Source organism: Aspergillus brunneoviolaceus (assembly GCF_003184695.1).
Source record: "Aspergillus brunneoviolaceus CBS 621.78 unplaced genomic scaffold BO95scaffold_32, whole genome shotgun sequence".
NCBI lineage: Eukaryota > Fungi > Ascomycota > Eurotiomycetes > Eurotiales > Aspergillaceae > Aspergillus > Aspergillus brunneoviolaceus.
In genome coordinates, this window is record NW_020290762.1 from 91,902 (window position 1) to 110,426 (window position 18,525).

The following is an 18,525-nucleotide window of genomic DNA, read 5'->3' on the forward strand; positions in this document are numbered from 1 at the left end:
TGTCCAGATTCGATGGCCACGATCTACCGCCGTGATCAGATCTCAATGATTGATTTCCCACTAAATCACTCGGCTCGGCTCGAAACGACCGTAAAGACTCGCGGTGTTGTCTGGACAAGCAACTCGAGCGACGGGGAGGAAAGTTGATAGAAATCAGGAGAAGAGACGCGGCGGCCGTTGAGGAACGGGAGATCCAGAAGGTCGGTCGACTAGAGGTGGCTGGAAATAAACTGCGCGCGTTCGGGCAGAAGCCTAAAAAAGATACAAGAATGGAAAAGACCGGAGATTGAGGAACGGATAAAGATGGATACGATGGGCGAAAAGATTAAGAGTGGAGGCAAAGAAAAGGAACAATGGAGATACAAAAGTGAGAAGGGGATGAGGGGGTGGGTGGTGGATGTTGGAGGGAGAGGCGGAGGGGGTAAAGTAAAGAGATGGGAAGAAGAGAGTGAGAGAGAGAGAGAGAAGCTGTGGGTTATGGTGGAGGAGAGGGAGTTGCTTGTTAGGTTAGGCGGAGAGAGCGGGAGAGACACAGAGGATGGAAAAGACGGGAGTTAGTTTCACGCTCTCTCACGCTCTCGACTTTGCCGGATCCCCGGAAGAGAGCAGGCATGTCATATATTCGGCTTCGTGGTTGGCCGGCTTAACCGGTCTGGGGATTTATTGTTAGTGGGACGGAGTTATGATTCTTACTTCTGTCACTGCGGAATTCTTAAGGTACCAGCAAAGCTTATTGAACCATGCAATAATCCAACACAGTGAGTCGATTGATTTCAATTCATTGTCCTATTGAAATTGTTGTGTTTGTGGTGAATCTCATACTTGGCAGGGCAAGAGACCGACCCCCTGCTGTTTTGTACAGTAGATGGCAGAATGTTTCACCTGAATTTTCTCCTAAGACCTGATTCTTAGACACATGAGCTCACTTAGTTCCCAGTAAGAGGGATTATCACTATAGCTGAATATACAATAATAGCAGCAGATAGTCTGGCGATAACACTACCCTCCACCTCCAGGATCACCGTCTAATGACAATGAAGTTTGGCCTACAGCCCCTATAACTATGAAACATAGCACCAAGAGTGGTTCGTCATGGCACCTAGCAAGTACACAAGATGATAGGCTGCTGATTCCTACGCCAGAAAGCAAGCAGAGACTGCCAATGGCGTGTTGGACATCTCGAAACCGAGGATGTTGATTGACCCCGACTGGGTGATGCTCGCCCTGAAACATGCTAAAACCCCGCATTCCAAGGTCCGTCTTTATGCGTAGTATGTTTTTAGCTCGATACCACGACTACCTAGAACAGTACAGAGGAGAATAGATATTACCGAGTGCTTCGCGCCAGAGGACATGTAAAGAGTTCGACCAACAGATCCTTTCTCTCTAATGGCCGTGATCCTTGTGGTGTGCTGGTTCCGCCTAGCCGAGAGACCACGGATGTAATTCTCGTGCGCCCGCAGACTGGCTGGCGACCTGTCTTTCTATGATGAACAATTTATATTCAGGCTTGCAGCGCCGGATATACGGTGGCATCGTATTCGGCATGCCGCTATAAAAGAGCACACCTTTGATTGGTCTCATGCTAGATTTAAGAAAGGACCCCATCATTCCAGAAACTGCGGTTCCTGGTGATGACCAGAACATACTAGGTACGACTCAAGGTCATGTTGAGGAGTTTTAGTCACCAATGAAGCCGATCCTTAACTATCCTGAGCTACCGGCTCTGTCATTAGAAAGGCGGCGAAAGGAGCTTTCTGTCCGTGGCTATATGATCAATCAAGTTATCTTGGTATTCAAGACACTAAGCTACCACTCGAGAGCTTAACCATTCTAGTCCTTCCTATGCTATTCGTAATCAAAGACATCAATCTAGGAGAGAGGGAACGGCCAGAGGGAAATACCACCGCCTCCGATATGCGGACGCCAACCTGCCCGCTTCCCTCTGCTGATCCTTGGGTGGGGGAGGCGATCATCACCACAACTAACCAAAGGTATAGACTACAAGTTAGTCAAAGTCGTCAGAGCCTATCCACCTACAAGAGATTGACTCTGGCTGAGCTTCCCTCTGGTCAGTGAGCTGTCCCTCCAACACTGATGCACAAGCGACAGAAGCCTAGTATACAACATGGTGCACGGGTACCCAGCATTGACCAGCTCCGAATATGGGTCGCTTCTGGGTGCATTAACTACCGACCCAGCGAGCTGGTGGACGCCTTTGTGGGACCTGTGGTGAGGATGATCGTGGACTTGAACATAGGTAGTAGGGCTGTGGTTATCAAGACTTTAGTAGAGGATTCTTTATCCTCGATGTTTACGGCCTGGCTGGTCACCGATTACAGCCACAGTACTGGCATCTTCAAATGAACTTATCTGAGCTTCTATGGGTATGATATGTGGTTTGGTAGATGTTTGATGTTGAAGTACTCCCTAACTAGTCCCCTGTGATACTTGGGTCCGTTAACACAAAGGACGAGGTCAGCGGCAGTCCAATTAGTGATATTAGACCTATATCATAGATGATCTTCCCGTCGCAGTTGCTCTCATCGAAGCGATCCAGCACTACGCCAAATCTGACCTCGGTATTCTCAGGAGCTCCAGTGGGCTTCGCTCTCCTGCATCGTTATCTCCTGTCTCAATCATATATTGTTCAGTGTTTATCGTGGAAAGGACGAATGGTCGGCTGTACTCCTCGAAAGACGATCCCGAGGGTTCGTAACCGTGGAAGAAGTCGATTCATTTCTTCCCCGACAAAATGCCGAATAGAACTTGCGTCAGACGTCTTTGGATATGGTTTTCTGGACCGCAATGTACTCAAAAGAGAAAAAACCCAGAAAACCTGCATGTTCAGACAAGAAGGCTTCTTGTAACGATGACCACGTCCAGATGGATGCACGACACCGTGTTCACTACAAGAACGAGGGATCATCTCAAAAACTGGCAATGCAGACATTGCCATGTAATCAGCCATTCATACACTTCCCTGCCTCTCCAGAGGTTCGAAAATCAGATCAGATCATTGACCTTGGCCACGCGAGTCTTCGTCATGGCTTCAAAAAGCAGTGGAGTTATTTTCCCCTCGGAGATATATGCTGAGTACTCCATAGATGGCAAGCAAGGGCTTGGTGTCCTGAACAGCAAGGGGTCAGTCCTTTCTGTTTTGATTTCGTCATATCTTGACCAAGGAACAGAGAGCAACTGGCGCCGATTAACTTCATCTTTACTCAGTATAATAAATGTAATACTGACATAAGAGCAGTATATGAATGGGAACAGCTCACAGTCTCAGGCTTGTATCAGTGAACACAAGCCAGCCCAGAGCTGAGGAGCTCCACCTGCATGTGGCACCTTTTTTATGCAGTGACCGCAATCAGTAAGCAGCATAGTATCTGTACCTACTTCTACCGAAATTGACTGTTGTAAAAGCTCATTTCAGGTGTAGTACCAGGTAGGCATATGAGCTCCTGTTGATGTTTAAGTTAACTCTGCCCAGAGTCAGAGTTAAATCAGTTCAATTGTATCAAATCAAATACTCGTTGAGATCCTGTTGAATGTTCACTGGATCTGGGATCTGACCGCATGTCACGTGAAGATGTTGATGCCCGGGGCAACAAGGTTAGTTAGGGTGAATTTCCGCACCGCCTGCCTGCCTGCCTGCCTGCCTTTCCGCAGCGCAGCTGTCGGCACCGCTAGTCGCATGATCTAGTCAAAAAATTCACTTTGCCATCACTGTTCTTCTATATATACTACCCAACCCACATCAGTGTCTCGGGAGAAGTGGAGACGCATGGCAGAAGTGGTGAAGCTGCTGTGACTTGACGCGCCTTAGCCGACTCGCGTCTTATCGTGGCTTGACGGTCGGCTTCTACTGAACGAGTTCGCTTTACCTGCTCCGAGGGACACCTTTTTGGTCAACGAGTCTACGAACAATGGCCGACGAACATGAAACCCCATCCTCCGTGGAGGAGGAACCCCAGGTCGAGTCGCTCGTCCAGGGACGCGCCAAAAGAAGCACTGCAGGGCTTCACATGTCGGCTCTTCTGGATGCTGCCGCGGACGACGACCTTGCACTGCTATTTGAAGAAGTCGAAGACGACAATGAGTTTGCCGTGGATGCAGAGGAGATGGGTGGCGAGGAGGATGATATGCGCTTTGATTCTTCATCGGAGGATGAAGACGACCAGGGACCCAGCGCCAAGGACGACGACCTTGAAGGCGAACAGCAACTACAGAAGGAAGAGCGGGCAGATAAGAAGAAGAAGAGAGCGAAGGACGACCTTCGATATAAGATAGCCGCCAAGAGAGTCAAGATCGATCCCACCGCCGTGTCCGCAGTGCCTGCCCCCCGGCCGAAAAAGAAGTCCGAACGCGTTTCGTGGATTCCGACCCCCGAAGAAGGGCCAACGAGGTCGTCTTCTCGTCGACAAACCATGCAGAACAAGGAACTCACGCATGCACGACTCAAAGATAGCGAGGAGAAACGCATCCGTCTCATAGCGACCATGGAGGAGGCAGCGAAGCGGAAAGCTCAATTCAAGCCGAAGGAGATGACGCAGGCCGAACGTCTTGCCGAAGCAGAGAGGGTAGAACGGCACAATAGCAAGAGTCTCAACAGATGGGAGGAAATGGAGAAGAGAAAGGCCGAGGAAAGAAAAGCGAAGATTGAGGCGCTGCAGAACCGTCGTCTCGAAGGCCCGGTCATGTCATACTGGAGCGGTATAGCTACATGGGCCGATGGTCGCTTAACGCGGATCGGCAAAGTCGATATCGCCCCCAAGCCAGAAAAGGAGGACACTACACGCAAGAAAAGCAAGAAGTCGGACAAAGAAGGGAAAAACGTGACGGAGCAAAAGCCGACCGAGGATGGTGCTACTGTTGGGCCTGCCACGTCGCAAACAGCCCCTCCCGCTACCAACCAGGCCGAAAACTCCAAGGATCCAGTTGGAACTGCTGGAGGGGACCCCGTGAAGGGAAATTCCGAGCCTTCAGAAGTCTCACCAACTGATTCTCGCCCAGTTCAAGAGGCCGATGCGCCATCAGAAAGCAAAACCACCAATGCCGATGGCGAAGCCTCCCCATGTGCTCCCGAAGCTGCATCTGCATCTGCAACTGCATCTGCACCTGCAGAAGCTTCAGCCGCTATCCCGGAGCAACCGTCCACTTCCGCGCCCGTAGAGGCGTCGGGTACCGAGAAGTCGTCGGAATTGCCTCCCGTTGATGTCGAGCTTAAAGATACAGAGATGAAAGATGCAAAACCACAAAATTCCATTCAGGATACGGCTTCACAGGGTGGGGAAGCAGAAACCGACAAGGCAGAGAGTCAAGTCGAGAAATTCGACGCAGAGAAGCCAGAAAAGGCTCCAGAAACTGCCGCTCAAGCTCCGCAGTCCTCAGCGCAACCCTCTGGCGACGAGACTTCTGCGGCCGAACCCGCAAAACAACCTGAGGTAGACTTACCAGCTACACAACTAAAACCCAGCGAAGCCACACAGCCTACAGTGGAAAATCCCAGCGATGGAAAGAAGGAACCAATTCCTGAGCCTCCTGCAGCTACCGGCCAAGTAGTAGAGGCAGTCGCAGCTTCGGAGGAGCTCTCACCTACTGCAGTGCCGGCCGCTGCTGAAGCACCTTCCCAAGCCGACTCACTTAAAGATGCCTTGGTCCCAACACAATCCGAGAAGGATACTCCCGAGGTGCATGCTAATCAGCCAATTGTCATCACTGGAGACGCACCACAAGTAGAGGTCCCTCAACCTCCTTCAGTCATTGAACAGACGGGACGCAACCTGACGATCTTGGAAAACTTTGATGAGAAGACGGCTCAAAGTCGCGAGTTCAGCATTTATTTCAATGCGAAAAAGCCTCCGAGGCTGACCAGTATGTCAACCTTCCCCTTGACCCGCATAATGCATGCATCCTCCAGAAAGAAAAATAGACTAAAAAGCATGATAGAGATCTCCTCATCCCTTTGTGTGATCACATCACTTCCCTCCCGCTATCGAGACCCTGACACGTCTCTTCCATTCGCAAACGCCTACGCATATCACGAAATCCGAAACGCCGTGTCGCAAAAGTTCAGTTGGAGCCCAATGCTTGGGTGCTATGTCGGCCCAGCTGGAGTGGCTGCACGTGGAGTGCCGGCCAGGTTTTTGGGCGGACCTGAAGCAAAGGAGGAAACCAAGGAGAGTGCATCACCCACTGCGGGCGATAAGGCTACCAACGATTCCCCTGCGACCAAAGCGGACGGGGAACCAAAGGCTCCAGCTGCAGCTGAGGCCTCGAATACCGCTACTCCTGACCCTGGTTCGGCTGCTGCATCCGCTCCTACCCCGGCGGCCACGGGAGATCCAATGGAGGTTGACCGATGATTGGATGGCAGCCTGAGCTGCCTCCAACTTCCGCCTTTCTACCTCAACCTGTATAACACTATGATCCATTCAATGATACCCATGTCAATTATTACAATATGCCTAGAGCGATTGCACCTGGCTGCTATAGCCTCATCCACCAATGCTCCCTTTACCACACGATAGTATGCTAGGGAAACAGGTCATAGTCGAGGCGTGTTCCCGTTCGCCTGGTCTACTGTGAACATGTTGCAGTACATTAATTTATGCATACCATAGTTGCTCCCGCATCGAACAGGGGCCATCAAGGTGCTTCATGCATTGTGGATACGTAGAGAACCGCCGACCATCTGGTCACCATCGGTAAGGTAGTGTGGTATTGCTGCCGCTTCTTTCCAGCTCACTATCAAGCCGCCAGTAGTCAACGTCGTAGAATGATAAAAGTTAGTATCAGCAAAAGCGCAGCAGTCCACATGCGGCGTTCATAACAAAATCACCTCATGTCCACACATCAACGACTCGAGGTACTCTCCACTGAGATCTATACCGCTATCTCACTACACAACTCAGTCAAACCTAGAAGCAACCAGCACGCTTGACTTAAGTACTCACCACCACCACCCCACAAGTTATTTGGTGGATACTGGTAGCTGGCCAAGGAGCCGAACAGCCGCCGAGTCCCCACAAAGACCTACCCTATCTGTGCTATATACTTCAACTTATAGTGATGTAGTATCCTCGGCCCTCCTACCCAACGCAGATTCTGCAGTGCATATGCGCAGACAAGCCAATTCGATCTAGGAAATAAAAAAAACCCAGCCTGAAGGTTCCTGTTCCGTACCAGTCGGTACATACAGAAGGGTGAGTGATGTTGCATTGGTGCGGAACCCCCCCTTCCCTCCCCCTCTCCCTTCGGCCCCCGCGTCTGGGGTTGATTTGAATGCGGGCGAGGGGCAGAGAGAGAAAGAGAAGGTTCCTTGGTTACCAAATTTAATGAGACGGAAATTGCTGGATGTGAGAGATTTTTTTTCTTACGCTGAATGGGTTCTGGGGGGTTAGAGTTTGTTCGAGCCCAACGAACGTCTAACGTGAGTGGGAAAGTCGAGGTTGATTGCTTGCCTTGGTTTGTATGTACTGTTATGTAGTGAGGCGGCGCGGTAGGGAAGATTAGTTTAGCTTGGTTGGAGTGAGGATGTACTGTTGGTACTGTATACTGTAGGTGCTTATCTGCCCTAATGAGGCAATTTGGCGTGTGATAGTAATGGGATGATGGGAGGGAGGGAGGCGCGGGAAAGCCGACAAAAAAAACAATTAGAGAGAGCGAACGCGAGAGCGAGAGTGAGAGTGGTGGATGAGCGATGATCTTCCTGCGGCCCGGTGGAATGTGAGTATTGTCTTCTATGTAGGATGTGAACGGTGGTTGCTGAGTTTGGGGCGTTTAGAAAGATAGGTACGGAGTAGTAGCAATCTATCTGGAGATAAAGGGTCAAGGGGTTGGAGGGGTAGGTAGGTACAGTAAGTTGCTAGGCAGGCAGGCACTGTAGCAGCCACGGCCATGGCTGCATCGCATCGGCATTCCCACTGAATGCAGTAATTTAGGTCGATGATACAGTAAGTATATTCGTTGATGGAGGGACGGGAAGGGGAAAATAGCCGTTTGCACCCTAATTTGATACTGTAACTACGATGCACTCCGTACTGGCAGCATGGAAGGGAGCCGTTGTGGCAGTCACCAGGACTCGGGAATGCTATTTGCTTTTTTTTTTGTTAATTGAAACTGAAAATCTGTACATCATTAGGTAATGCAGGCGGAGGTTTGAAGTGAAGTGAGGCTGTCGTCAATGAATTTCCCAAAAAGTCAAAGATTATTTCCCCGGGGGTCAACGTAAGCGACTTACCTACTCAGACTAGAGAAAGTGGCTTCGCTTTGTCAGAAGCCCAGAACAGATCCTGACACGGTCGAGATCGGTGGACCTCGGAGTTTGAAAGTGCAATGAGTCGATACTTGGTCCGGAGTTATTCGTCAGACAAGTGGAAAGGGAAGTTGATTCCTGGAACGACCGGGTGGGAATGTCCATCCGCCTTGAGTCAAATACTCAGTATATTTCATCCATAGCGGCACCGTAGGGAAGACCGGCAAAGAGTTTTCATTTGATAGAAAAATACTGTTCATGAGTGAGGGAGGCGGCACGGTTTGGACAGACTGTAATTGAGATAGGGTCTTGTCGTCTATCATGCCTTGAATTGTGGTTGCAGTGATCGTAGAACTGCATGGTGCGCTTGATGAGCGTGAAATTGCTTTTTTTTTCTTTTCCTTTCTTTACCCCACTATCATTGACTCTTCATTATTGTCTCAATGGCATCATAGACCACATCGCCTCCAGTTCGGCGGCCGGGCAATTATTTCCTCTCCGACCTTGTCTACTCCGTTGATCGCCGTGGACCTTATAGGCGCAAGCCGTTGATGCGCTTCCTTTCCTTCCTAAGTCTGTCTCAGCTATTTTCGTCGTCCTTATTTATGAAAAATCTGTCCCCTTTCATCGGAGCAGCATCGGAATAATGGAAGCGTTCCTGTTGTGGCTGACCCCGCCGAACTCTCTTTGCTTCTGTACCCCTTCTACCGATAGACACCAGATACCCTTCCAGACATTTGTATTGATGGCGTCACACCCCCAAGGTAGATGAACCGGTGGAAAGATAAAGCATGTACTCCATAATGAAGTGTAGTCTCGAACCTTCCTTGTTTGCCTACCACCACCACCACCACCACCACCACCACCAAGGTCAACAGGTATTCAGGGGGTGTACGTGTTGTACTACCGGTATGCACTGCATTCGAGCCATATGGCGCGATCATTGGATCTAAACGGCGGCTGATCTTACCGCACTGATCCTACTAGGGGTCGTCGCAATTTCAGATTCACGTCCTGCAGGAGACGACTTCACGACGGAGTCCGCGCTGGAGACGCACTAGTTACCATGTGTAAGTTTGTACGTAAAGCATTGGTCTATCCCTTCCTTGTACTCGGAGTCTCAGACACTGCCCTAGAGACTCTAGACCAAGAGCGGTGGAGTAGGAGGGATTGACAGCTGACGCCCCTCGGTCGATGATGGGTGCCCGAATCAACGAAGGGTGCCACTCTAGAATGGGGGAGGGGGGTGTTGACGATCAGACCTAGAAGCCCCGCGTAGACCATGTCGTCCGGAAGCCAAGACGACATGTCATCCGGATACGACAGCATAATTGGGAGGGGTTGAGCTTTTTCCCTCGACCCGATAAGCGTGGTTCGGTCGGTTATGGAAAAATCCAGAGATAAATCGAAAGGGACAGGTTGGAGGGGTGAGGTGATGTGATGTGATGGGCTAGGAATCAAACCGACAAATGGCTCTGCTAAATCCAAAACCAAGCGTCATCACACTTGTTCAAGAGTAATCAAGTAAAGTAGTTACCTAGGATTGTGTAGGAAATCAAGGCTCGGTGGAAGTGACTCCGTAGTTACTTAGGTTATCTCCAAGTAACTTACTACTGTATGTACAGTACCCCGCTCCGGCAACGCTGGAGTGCCGATTGTAGGTATGCCGATTAGAATTCCAATATAAGAATGCGGGAAGGCGAACAACGGATCCGGAGAGGGCTGGAATCTAATTCTTTCTTTTCCTTCAGTCTGACCTCAATTCTCTCCACCGGATCCAGAGCAGTCACAGCGTCCAGGTACTAAATTTAGAGACCATCCAGCGAAAATTCTGTTTCAACCAGCGGAGATCGATTGCAACGGTCCCCAGTGCGTCAGTGCAGACCGTAACTGCGGAGTATCAGTTACGAGTAACTAAGTTGACTTTGTCACTTTACATTGGACAATTAGGTCATCCAGGCTCCAGCTGGTGGTGAGGTAAGCAGGTGTTATTTTTGTTATGTTGCTCAATGGTCTTCTCCCAAAGACAATTGAAGACACGATTGCGCGTCGACTGTGGTGCCTGAGGCCAGCGCCCGGGGGGGGGGGGGGTAAAATCCCTCCGTTCTAGACCGCAATGGCGTGACTCTCCAAGGTGGACTTTGACGTGCTCGGCGGTTGTCACCTCGCCCTGGGGAAATAATGCGCAATCGTTTGGGGAAGAAAAGCTGACCTTCTCATCTAGGTGGTATTGCTCTACTCTACCCAAGTATACGGATAGAGTTCAGTTCTAGAATTCCCCGCTGTTCAGTTATATTTACCATATCTTCCTCCTCCTCCTCCCCTTCTCGCCATCCCTCTGCTTTCCCTCGTCATACTCCCACTCCCATCGGTTCATCGGCAATCGGACATACATCCATCGATCGACTTTCCAAGAAGGGACCGGAATCGACCATCATTCTTATACATCGACAATTCTTGTGTCTTGTGTACCTCATTTCGGTATCCCTTGGTCACGCAATATTCTCCGAGCGAATTTTTTGGGTTTACTTTTCAGCCAGCTGCACGATAACCCATCACCGCCACTTAATAATCCCGCAACGGGATCACAACAACACCCTTCTTTGGCATCAGCCGTTGCACGTGCGGTGCGGTGTACCCTGAGAACAATATCGTCATCGGTCTCCCTTATCCCCAACAATTACAAGAAAAAAAAAAGGAGGCAGGAAATTCAATTTTCTCTGCAAGCCAGACAACGAAAATAAAAAATTGGTATGTATGCCTCCTCGTATCAGGCTAGAATCTATTATGCCTTGTTGGAAAAAGTCCCTTATCTCTCCCCACTCAGAGGCCTTTGATAACCGTCCAACAAGTCGGCCACTTCCCGTTTTAGTGGAACTGCGCCTTTATTTTTTGTGACTGATCTGACCATTGCCGTGCCACTGCAGATACACCGATACACACTCTGAAAAGCTTATCGGCATCATTATCATCATAAAGAATTTGCAATCCGGCTGCTACATATTTGCCTCATTGCTGGGGTTCCCTTCCAAAAAAGAAACACAAAAAAAGGGCGCTCAGATCTGTATTCTTAGGTCCTCCGTCGGATTGATCCAGCACATGCTTTCAATCATTGCCTCCTTTCTGGACAAGTGCGAGGCATTATTACCATCACGGGGACTGCAGTACCTCTCAGTTCCACTATCCGAGACAGGCTGGTCCAGCTGGTTGGTCCAGCTGTGCACTTGACCCTCCCCCCCTGCTAGTCGCAAATCCCTCATACTCTGCCCCCATCAGGGGAAGCTCTCGTGCTCCACAACTGGACGCGGCCTCCATCGGCGCAAGGTACCACCCGCCGAACTATCTCAGATAGAGCCACTTCGGTGCCTCTGGACGAGTATATTTTTTTATTTTTATTTTTTTGATTGCCCTATACATATACCCCTTCACCGCCATCAATGACTCAAGGCGCTTTTCATCATCGTCGCACACCCTCGGGTTCGAATGCCACTAAAGTGAGGACCTCCCGGCCGGCACTACATCGGAGAGGCACTTCCTGGGTGAATCATTCCATCTCAAAGCTAGGCTCTGGACAGCCCAACAAGCACTTGCAGGTGGAAGACGACCGGCAACCCGAGATGGCGGCCAGCTTCCTCAATTTCTGGTATGTACCTGGATTGCTTCTTCTTGGCTTGCATTTTGTCTATTCTCTTATCTAAAGTTCACTCAAAGCTAATTGATCAACAGCGCCATGTGCGAGAGACAGATAACAGTGCCAGACAATACTCTTCTTTACTGTAGTGAAAGGTATGAGAATCTCCTTATCGTGCACAATACTTGCCAGCCACTGAGCACAGCTCCGTTGTTTAAATCTCACCTCATCGCCCCTATCCGCCCTCAACATCCTGTTTCTCATGTTTACACTCATCTTATCTATAGCTGCCGTCGCAAGGACTCCCATAAACCACTCTCAGCATCCTTCTCATCTGCTCCCTCCATGTCTTCCTCTTCGACTCCTCCGAGCTCCCCTCTAATGTCGCCTCGGATGATTGTCGCTCCCTTGACCCCGACAAGAAGCTCCACCAGATTGTCCAGCTCTGCCCGGATACCCGGCGAGTGGCTTGATATCAAGACGGATCAGGATCCCAGCGAATGGAAGCCTGTAATACCGATGGGTAACGGTGCTCATTCAGTGGCAACCTCGGATGCCTGGAAGTATCTGTCCCAGTTCCACAACGATGATCGTGGTGTGCCGCTGCGCCGCCCTGGGCTCGGTCATCGCAGCTCCGCCAGCCTGACTACTCTCATGAGTAGCACGGGACCCGTTCCCTCGCTGATCCATACGCCGTCTACGGTCGCGTCGTCGTTCAGCAGCAACGCGTCGGATTACATGAGTCAGATGCACGATCCGGCATACCGTCCGTTGCCGCCGCGCCACAACCCGCACTTTTGCAGTTCGAGTGCGGCCAAAGGGGTTGAGCTGGTAGTTCCTCACGTCCATGTGCAGGCTGAGGACGTCTCCCCCGTTGACATGTCCAATGATGGGTCCATCTTTCCTGCCAGCAGTGCACTGTGGAATGATAAGCCTCTCAACAAGACATCTACCCTGACTACGACCTTGGGCGCAGTGAGCTCCGATGTGCCTATGCGTTCTGTCTGAGCACTAGGTTAGCTATTTCACGTACTTGCATAGTTGAGTATTTTGAAAGCATCCTCAGTTCCTCAACTATACGCACCTGGGTCGCGTGCCAACTGCAACAGTGGTTTCATCCTTCTATTCTTCTTCTTTTTCTTTTTTTATCATCCAGTTGCAATCATTGGACAGGGAACATGATAGAAAGCATGCGAGAAACGATGTTATGGGCGATAGGCGTGGAAACAACTCTTTTTTTTTTCTTGAGCATGGACAACAGCAGCATATTATGGGATAGACTCTTTAATAAGCAAGCAGGTGTTGGGCTTGTAAAAAGGCGGATAGCGACGAGCATTTTAGCTAGACCTCACGAAGTGAATCTTCTACAACCACAACTCTTACCGTGAATGTGAACCAGTGGAGCCTGCGAGTCAGGCTGAAAGTGGACATGTATACTTCAGACCTTGTACGTAGCTTGCTGTCCATCGGTCTGCAAGTCTGCCGACTTACCCCAGATTCTCATGGCTTGGCCCACCATTCTTCGTCAGCCTTGTAGGCGAGTCGAACTGGTGGCATCAGCTAGGACAGGACGATACTACAAGTTAATATGTAAGTAGTGAGCCAACTCTGCATATCTGTTCGGTACCACGGCAGATGTCAAGCATTTGGAGGCACAAGGTTTCAGAACCATTAACACTTCGAAGACCTCACCCACCCTTGACTCGACACTTGAGAACCTGTTACGAACACCGTACACTTCATGTACAGTATTGCCTCAGAATAGCAAGTGAAGTCAAGTGCACTACCCCGAGCCGGAGGAGCATTACCCACGCAATTTACCCTCCCCCCCCCCAAGCCCCACCATCATCCATCGTATGCACGAGCAACATAAGACAAGCACGAATGAAATCAACAGCATAGAATCCATTACACCGGACTACCCGACCTTATATAAACCGTCCCGCTTGAGGATATCAACCTTCATAGTATAAATCCGACTCGCAAGTACATACAGCACAGTCCATCATACAACTCGCCCTCGCGCGTGTATACGTATACCCCAGAAAAGCAAAGCCAGTAACCGTCACCACCCGACCCGGGCGTCTTTCACCTCACCTCACCTCACCTCACCTCACATCACAGCAAAAGCCACACCAATCGAACCGAGCCCCTAACGGCTCGGCGGAATCAACCCCCCCCCCCCTTTCGATCTGAATCAAAAATCCCCAAAGTCATCGTGAACGTGATCGGCCCACGCATCGGCGTCATCGTCCGCCCAGCAGCATACATAGCATCCTTGGTCGGGTTGGTACTGTTTGTCGTGGTGTTAGCCAGTGAACCCACCAACCGGGTTGAGGCAAGGAAAGGGGCTGTGGGCACGGCCACTCGTTGCAGGATAGTGCAGAACGACCTCAAGCCCACATACGGCACTGGGTGATCGAGGCATATCGGGGTAGGGGGGGGGGAAGTTTGGTCTACCTTGGTCTTGGGACAGGTCAACAGCTTGGGGTTGCGGACACAGGAGCCTACGCAGGCCTCGTTGCCGATGTCGATGCCGTGGGGACGGGTCTGGGCTGAGACGGTGGAGGCGAGGAGGGTGACGGTTGCGAGGAGGAGGGCGGAGAGTTGCATTTTGGATTATCTTGCGGGGTTTCTTTTGGGGGGATAGGGGGTTTTGTTGATGGTTGTGGATGTGGATGTGTAAATGAGTGACGAATGGTTGTTTGGTAGAAGGAGTGGAACGTCTGGGGCTGTCAGACTGTGGGTTGGGGGTGCACGGTTCTGTTGGATGTATCTACAAGATCTTAGACTCGGGGGATGGAGCTTTAAATTGAGAAACCTACCCTGCGCGCCATACATACATACATACATACATACATACATACATACATACATACATACATACATACGTGATGTGTGGGGATCGGGAAGTAAGGGGGTGTGGGTAAGCAGCTGGGTTTGTTTGGATTTCGGCAGGCGTTATGGGAGTTCCAACTTCTGGGTCGTCGCGTGTTGACACCTTCTCGCTAAGATGGATTCTTGGCTCATCACTTGAGCTCAGTCAGGTCTCTCTGGGGATGCGGTCGAGAGGGAGCAGGTGAGGAGGTTGAAGAATGTGGGCTCGAAGGGGGCGATGGGCTGGTCGGTTGGTTGGTATTCGATGGGGTTGACTGTGGTATGTGGGTTTCAATTGGAAGTAAACAAGGTTGCGAGATCGGCTCACTGGATGGGAGGGAGATTGTTCTCTTCGCTATGTAGCAAGTTGATATTGTGATCTTTTACGTCCATCAAAGAAGGTCCAAGCAGTGGACTCGTTGGAGGTTACAGACAAAGGAAGAATTTCAATATAGAACTGAATGTCGTTTGCCCTATCGAGCCTTCGTAGTCAAGAAACAACAATGGATACGTATACCACATCCTCGAGGTAGATGCTGTTGTTGACAGTGTGAAGAATCCTTTCTCGCGCAGCGAGGATATCAAGGTTGTTGAGGCGTCATTGCCGAAAGACCCGTCTGGGTCCTATAATTGAGTGGCCCGTGGAATGAAGTGACATTTAGAAGCAGCATTAAACTGTGGTGAAATAAGATGGAAAAGAAGGCCATCGATTGCCTAGGCTTCCTGTAGTGCGGCCTGTCAAGTCTGCCACCTCGGACACCAAGGCGGACAGATTGTTCTGATCTAGAACGAGGATATGTATAGACTTTCATTTTGCAAATTATTCAGTCAAAGCTATATGAGCAATGCGATCTCCTGTGCACTGTACGGCAGCAAGGGAATGGATGAAAATGTATGGTTAGGGTATGTGTAACCGAGTTTGGAAACAAACACATCCTACCTACTAATCAGGTTCGCCTGATAGAGGCCGATCGACGAGAGGAAGCCGCGTCAGGAACGCAGATGCCATCCAGACAGACTTACCTCTAGCATCAGATGAAGGAGGAGGGATAAATTGAGCGGAAGTGACATGTAGTTGGAATCGTCAAGCGCATGATATCCCCTAAGCTAGCTTTACACAGTCTAGGGATCTTGGCCACGGACGGACAAGCATCCTGGGCCCCTATCGACCTGACCGTGTCATTGTTCTGTGGATAATATTTCCGAAGGCGTAAAATGCAGAACGAGCCATTTGTAGTGTATTTCAATGCAGCATTGGCTATGCTTCACAACGTGACCTGGCCAGATCGCATGGCCTTCAAAGACTGAACAGTCTGACCATGACAGAGGACGAGGACGAGGGTGGTTATTTCCATAACGGCAGCTCAATAAGATCGGGCAATCGGAGGAGAGGAAACAAATTGCGAAAGTGTTCAAAAGACCTGGGTGGGGGAGAAGGTGGTTAAAACTTTGATGTTGATGCATTTCGATCGCTGATGGCGTCGGATTGATTTGCAATACCAATGGAAGTTAATACTCACCTTGACATAAGAGGTTGTCGAGAAAGATTCGCCGTGTGTAGAGCCTAGCTGAGCTCGACTTGACTCCATACAAGCAATGGAATCACGTATCTCACCGCAAAAGCGAGAGCTAGGCTGTTGTGAGCCTACGGCCCTGGCGTTCATCAAAAGTACCATAACCTCCCCAAACAGATGACACGTAAGACTTGCCCCTGAGTGAGCGTCATTAATGCAGAAGCCAACCGCAAAGATTGGTACGCGAAAAGACCTAGTCGAAGGTGCCGTGCATGCGAACAGCGGAGCCCAATAAGCGGCTCAGGAATCATTATCCATCACAGAGACAGGAGCGGCTCTCCGCCAGACTCTACTGCTTGTTTTCACATCCTCAATCTGGTCTTCCTCGAAAGGCCGTCTGTCGAACGTTTGTTGTGCTCCCACCCCCAAAGCCGGCTCCTTATGACTGCATGGGAGCTGAGATCTCATACCCCGGAAATATCTTCCATACCCGCCTTCGGGCTGTACTTGCCGGTTTGATGAGGTTTACTCCCTCCTATTGCTTATTTGAACAAAAGGGGGGCTTCTGAGCAGAGGAGACTTGCTCTAGCTGTGGTCTGAGTCTCGCTTTGAGACTTCTCCGACAACAATCCTGGATTTACGCGCGGGAGAATTCGAATCTGACTTACATGGGTGCATGAAGGCATCAAAGCGTGCCGTCACTTCGGGCTCATCGGGGCGTTTCAAAGGTCCTAGTTGTTGTTTGGCTGTGTTGCTAGCCATCAAGACTAGGAGTGCTGGAATACCCAATATATCGCGACGCTCAGAAGCCAATCGAAGCAAGATTGACTAAGGATCCGATCGAGTCAATGGATCCACCGACGCTTGTGAGTGCGGCTTAGAGACCAAGTGCCTTGTCGGGCAATGCAGTGGGAACGCATCCCCTGGCCTGTTGAGCGATTCACCCCAAACACCCTTTCTTACACGATCGACAAATTCGCCACATGTGAAATCATAGCATCGAACGTGGCCGAGATGGGGCAGTTCAGGAGTTGACAGCTGCTAAACCCCGCTGATCCGACTCCCTGTGACCGCAAAACGATGCCCACGAGAAAATTCAACACTCCGCCAAGCGCAAGCGCCTCTCTTTCGTTCCGACCACTTCAACAAGCCTGATCGAATTGCCCTTATGCTTGAATGGAATGCAACCGGGTCGGGTCGGCCACCTCGCAGCTTCGAACCGAGACCCGCGCTAAGGCAGACTAAGACGTCCATCGATTGCCGCCGCAACTTCCGTTGAACAAAATCAAGTGCAACATGACGAAATAAATCAACGAGAAGGTCATCTCAGGATGCACGATGCGAACCTCTCACCGGCCATGTCCTCCGATTCAAATTGTGTGCGATATGTATATCAATGCCGGCCCGTGTTGGTGCCTAGAAGCTCACTGACTTGTGCCTATTTCTATGCGTTCATAGAGCTGCATGTGTCTGGTATTCGTGCCCTTCAATTCTGCAACCCGACCCTGCGCTCTCACAGATTGAAGAGCAAACTGAAAAAATCTTGTCCTGCTCATATTCAAGGTCATTCCATATATGGACAAATCGATGGCCACTCATGTCCAAGTGAGGGCATCAATGTCCACAAGCTGTCCACCTCTTACCAATATGATGTCCCTGTCTCATGGATATCGTTCTGTCCCTTAACACTATCACACACATCCCCCTCTCAGTCCTGTCTGTGACCAAAGCTCGGGGGTCTCTGCTTTGGCATTGTATGTGCCCAGCCAGGTCGGGTTTAATCGTGCGAATTCTTGAACCAGCTCTTGAGGTTTTGGTGCATCTTTGATAAATAACGCAAGGGGATGCTCTTGGTTGGGAAGTGCATCAGACAGACAGTTGCCTGGAATCCATATCGGACCTAACTCTTTGCGGGGAAAGAGTTCTGAAAGTGGACAGCAGACTACCCCATGTTAACTCAAAAGTTTCGCTGCGATTATGAGATTAGAGAAGCGGTGGGACGGAAAGTTCTGGATTTCCGATGATACGCGTTGACCATATTGAACGACATGTGTTGAGCTCATAAGACCTATCTCGCACGCAAGATTTCCTCAGTAGCTGCACAAAGACTGGGTGAAACAAAAACATGATGGTAGGATTATACCTCTGCGATGGCCCTGCATCTGAAGTGCCCTCCGTCGTGTTCTGGCCGGAGTACGGGCGCCTTTCGAGATATGTCCACAATCGATTTACGTCTGTGACGT

At 50.2% G+C, this 18,525-nt stretch overlaps 5 protein-coding genes across 5 annotated transcripts; 3 read left to right on the forward strand and 2 right to left on the reverse strand.

The window, feature by feature from the left end:
• Positions 1-721: 721 nt before the first annotated feature.
• Positions 722-1,259, reverse strand: BO95DRAFT_442571 (uncharacterized protein). The gene is made up of 3 exons (XM_025586456.1): positions 1,143-1,259; positions 830-1,085; positions 722-758 (listed from the first exon to the last, which is right to left on the reverse strand). Exons 1-2 carry the CDS (start codon positions 1,231-1,233, stop codon positions 1,000-1,002), a joined length of 177 nt encoding a protein of 58 aa, XP_025442428.1. The 5' UTR covers positions 1,234-1,259; the 3' UTR covers positions 722-758; positions 830-999.
• Positions 1,260-2,561: 1,302 nt separating this feature from the next.
• Positions 2,562-3,526, forward strand: BO95DRAFT_126237 (uncharacterized protein). Its single transcript, XM_025580476.1, has one exon. It carries the CDS (start codon positions 2,756-2,758, stop codon positions 3,251-3,253), a length of 498 nt encoding a protein of 165 aa, XP_025442429.1. The 5' UTR covers positions 2,562-2,755; the 3' UTR covers positions 3,254-3,526.
• Positions 3,527-3,679: 153 nt separating this feature from the next.
• BO95DRAFT_442572 (putative signal transducer) lies at positions 3,680-6,603 on the forward strand. The gene has a single exon (XM_025586457.1). The coding sequence runs from the start codon at positions 3,930-3,932 to the stop codon at positions 6,366-6,368; it is 2,439 nt and encodes an 812-aa protein (XP_025442430.1). The 5' UTR covers positions 3,680-3,929; the 3' UTR covers positions 6,369-6,603.
• A 5,094-nt stretch (positions 6,604-11,697) lies between these two features.
• On the forward strand, positions 11,698-12,899 carry BO95DRAFT_453022 (uncharacterized protein; the record flags this gene model as incomplete). Its single annotated transcript, XM_025588186.1, has 3 exons — positions 11,698-11,903; positions 11,987-12,046; positions 12,179-12,899. The coding sequence occupies 3 exons, from the start codon at positions 11,698-11,700 to the stop codon at positions 12,897-12,899; spliced, it is 987 nt and encodes a 328-aa protein (XP_025442431.1).
• A 1,148-nt stretch (positions 12,900-14,047) lies between these two features.
• Positions 14,048-14,660, reverse strand: BO95DRAFT_442575 (uncharacterized protein). The gene is made up of 2 exons (XM_025586458.1): positions 14,352-14,660; positions 14,048-14,184 (listed from the first exon to the last, which is right to left on the reverse strand). The coding sequence occupies exons 1-2, from the start codon at positions 14,502-14,504 to the stop codon at positions 14,089-14,091; spliced, it is 249 nt and encodes an 82-aa protein (XP_025442432.1). The 5' UTR covers positions 14,505-14,660; the 3' UTR covers positions 14,048-14,088.
• Positions 14,661-18,525: the final 3,865 nt, after the last annotated feature.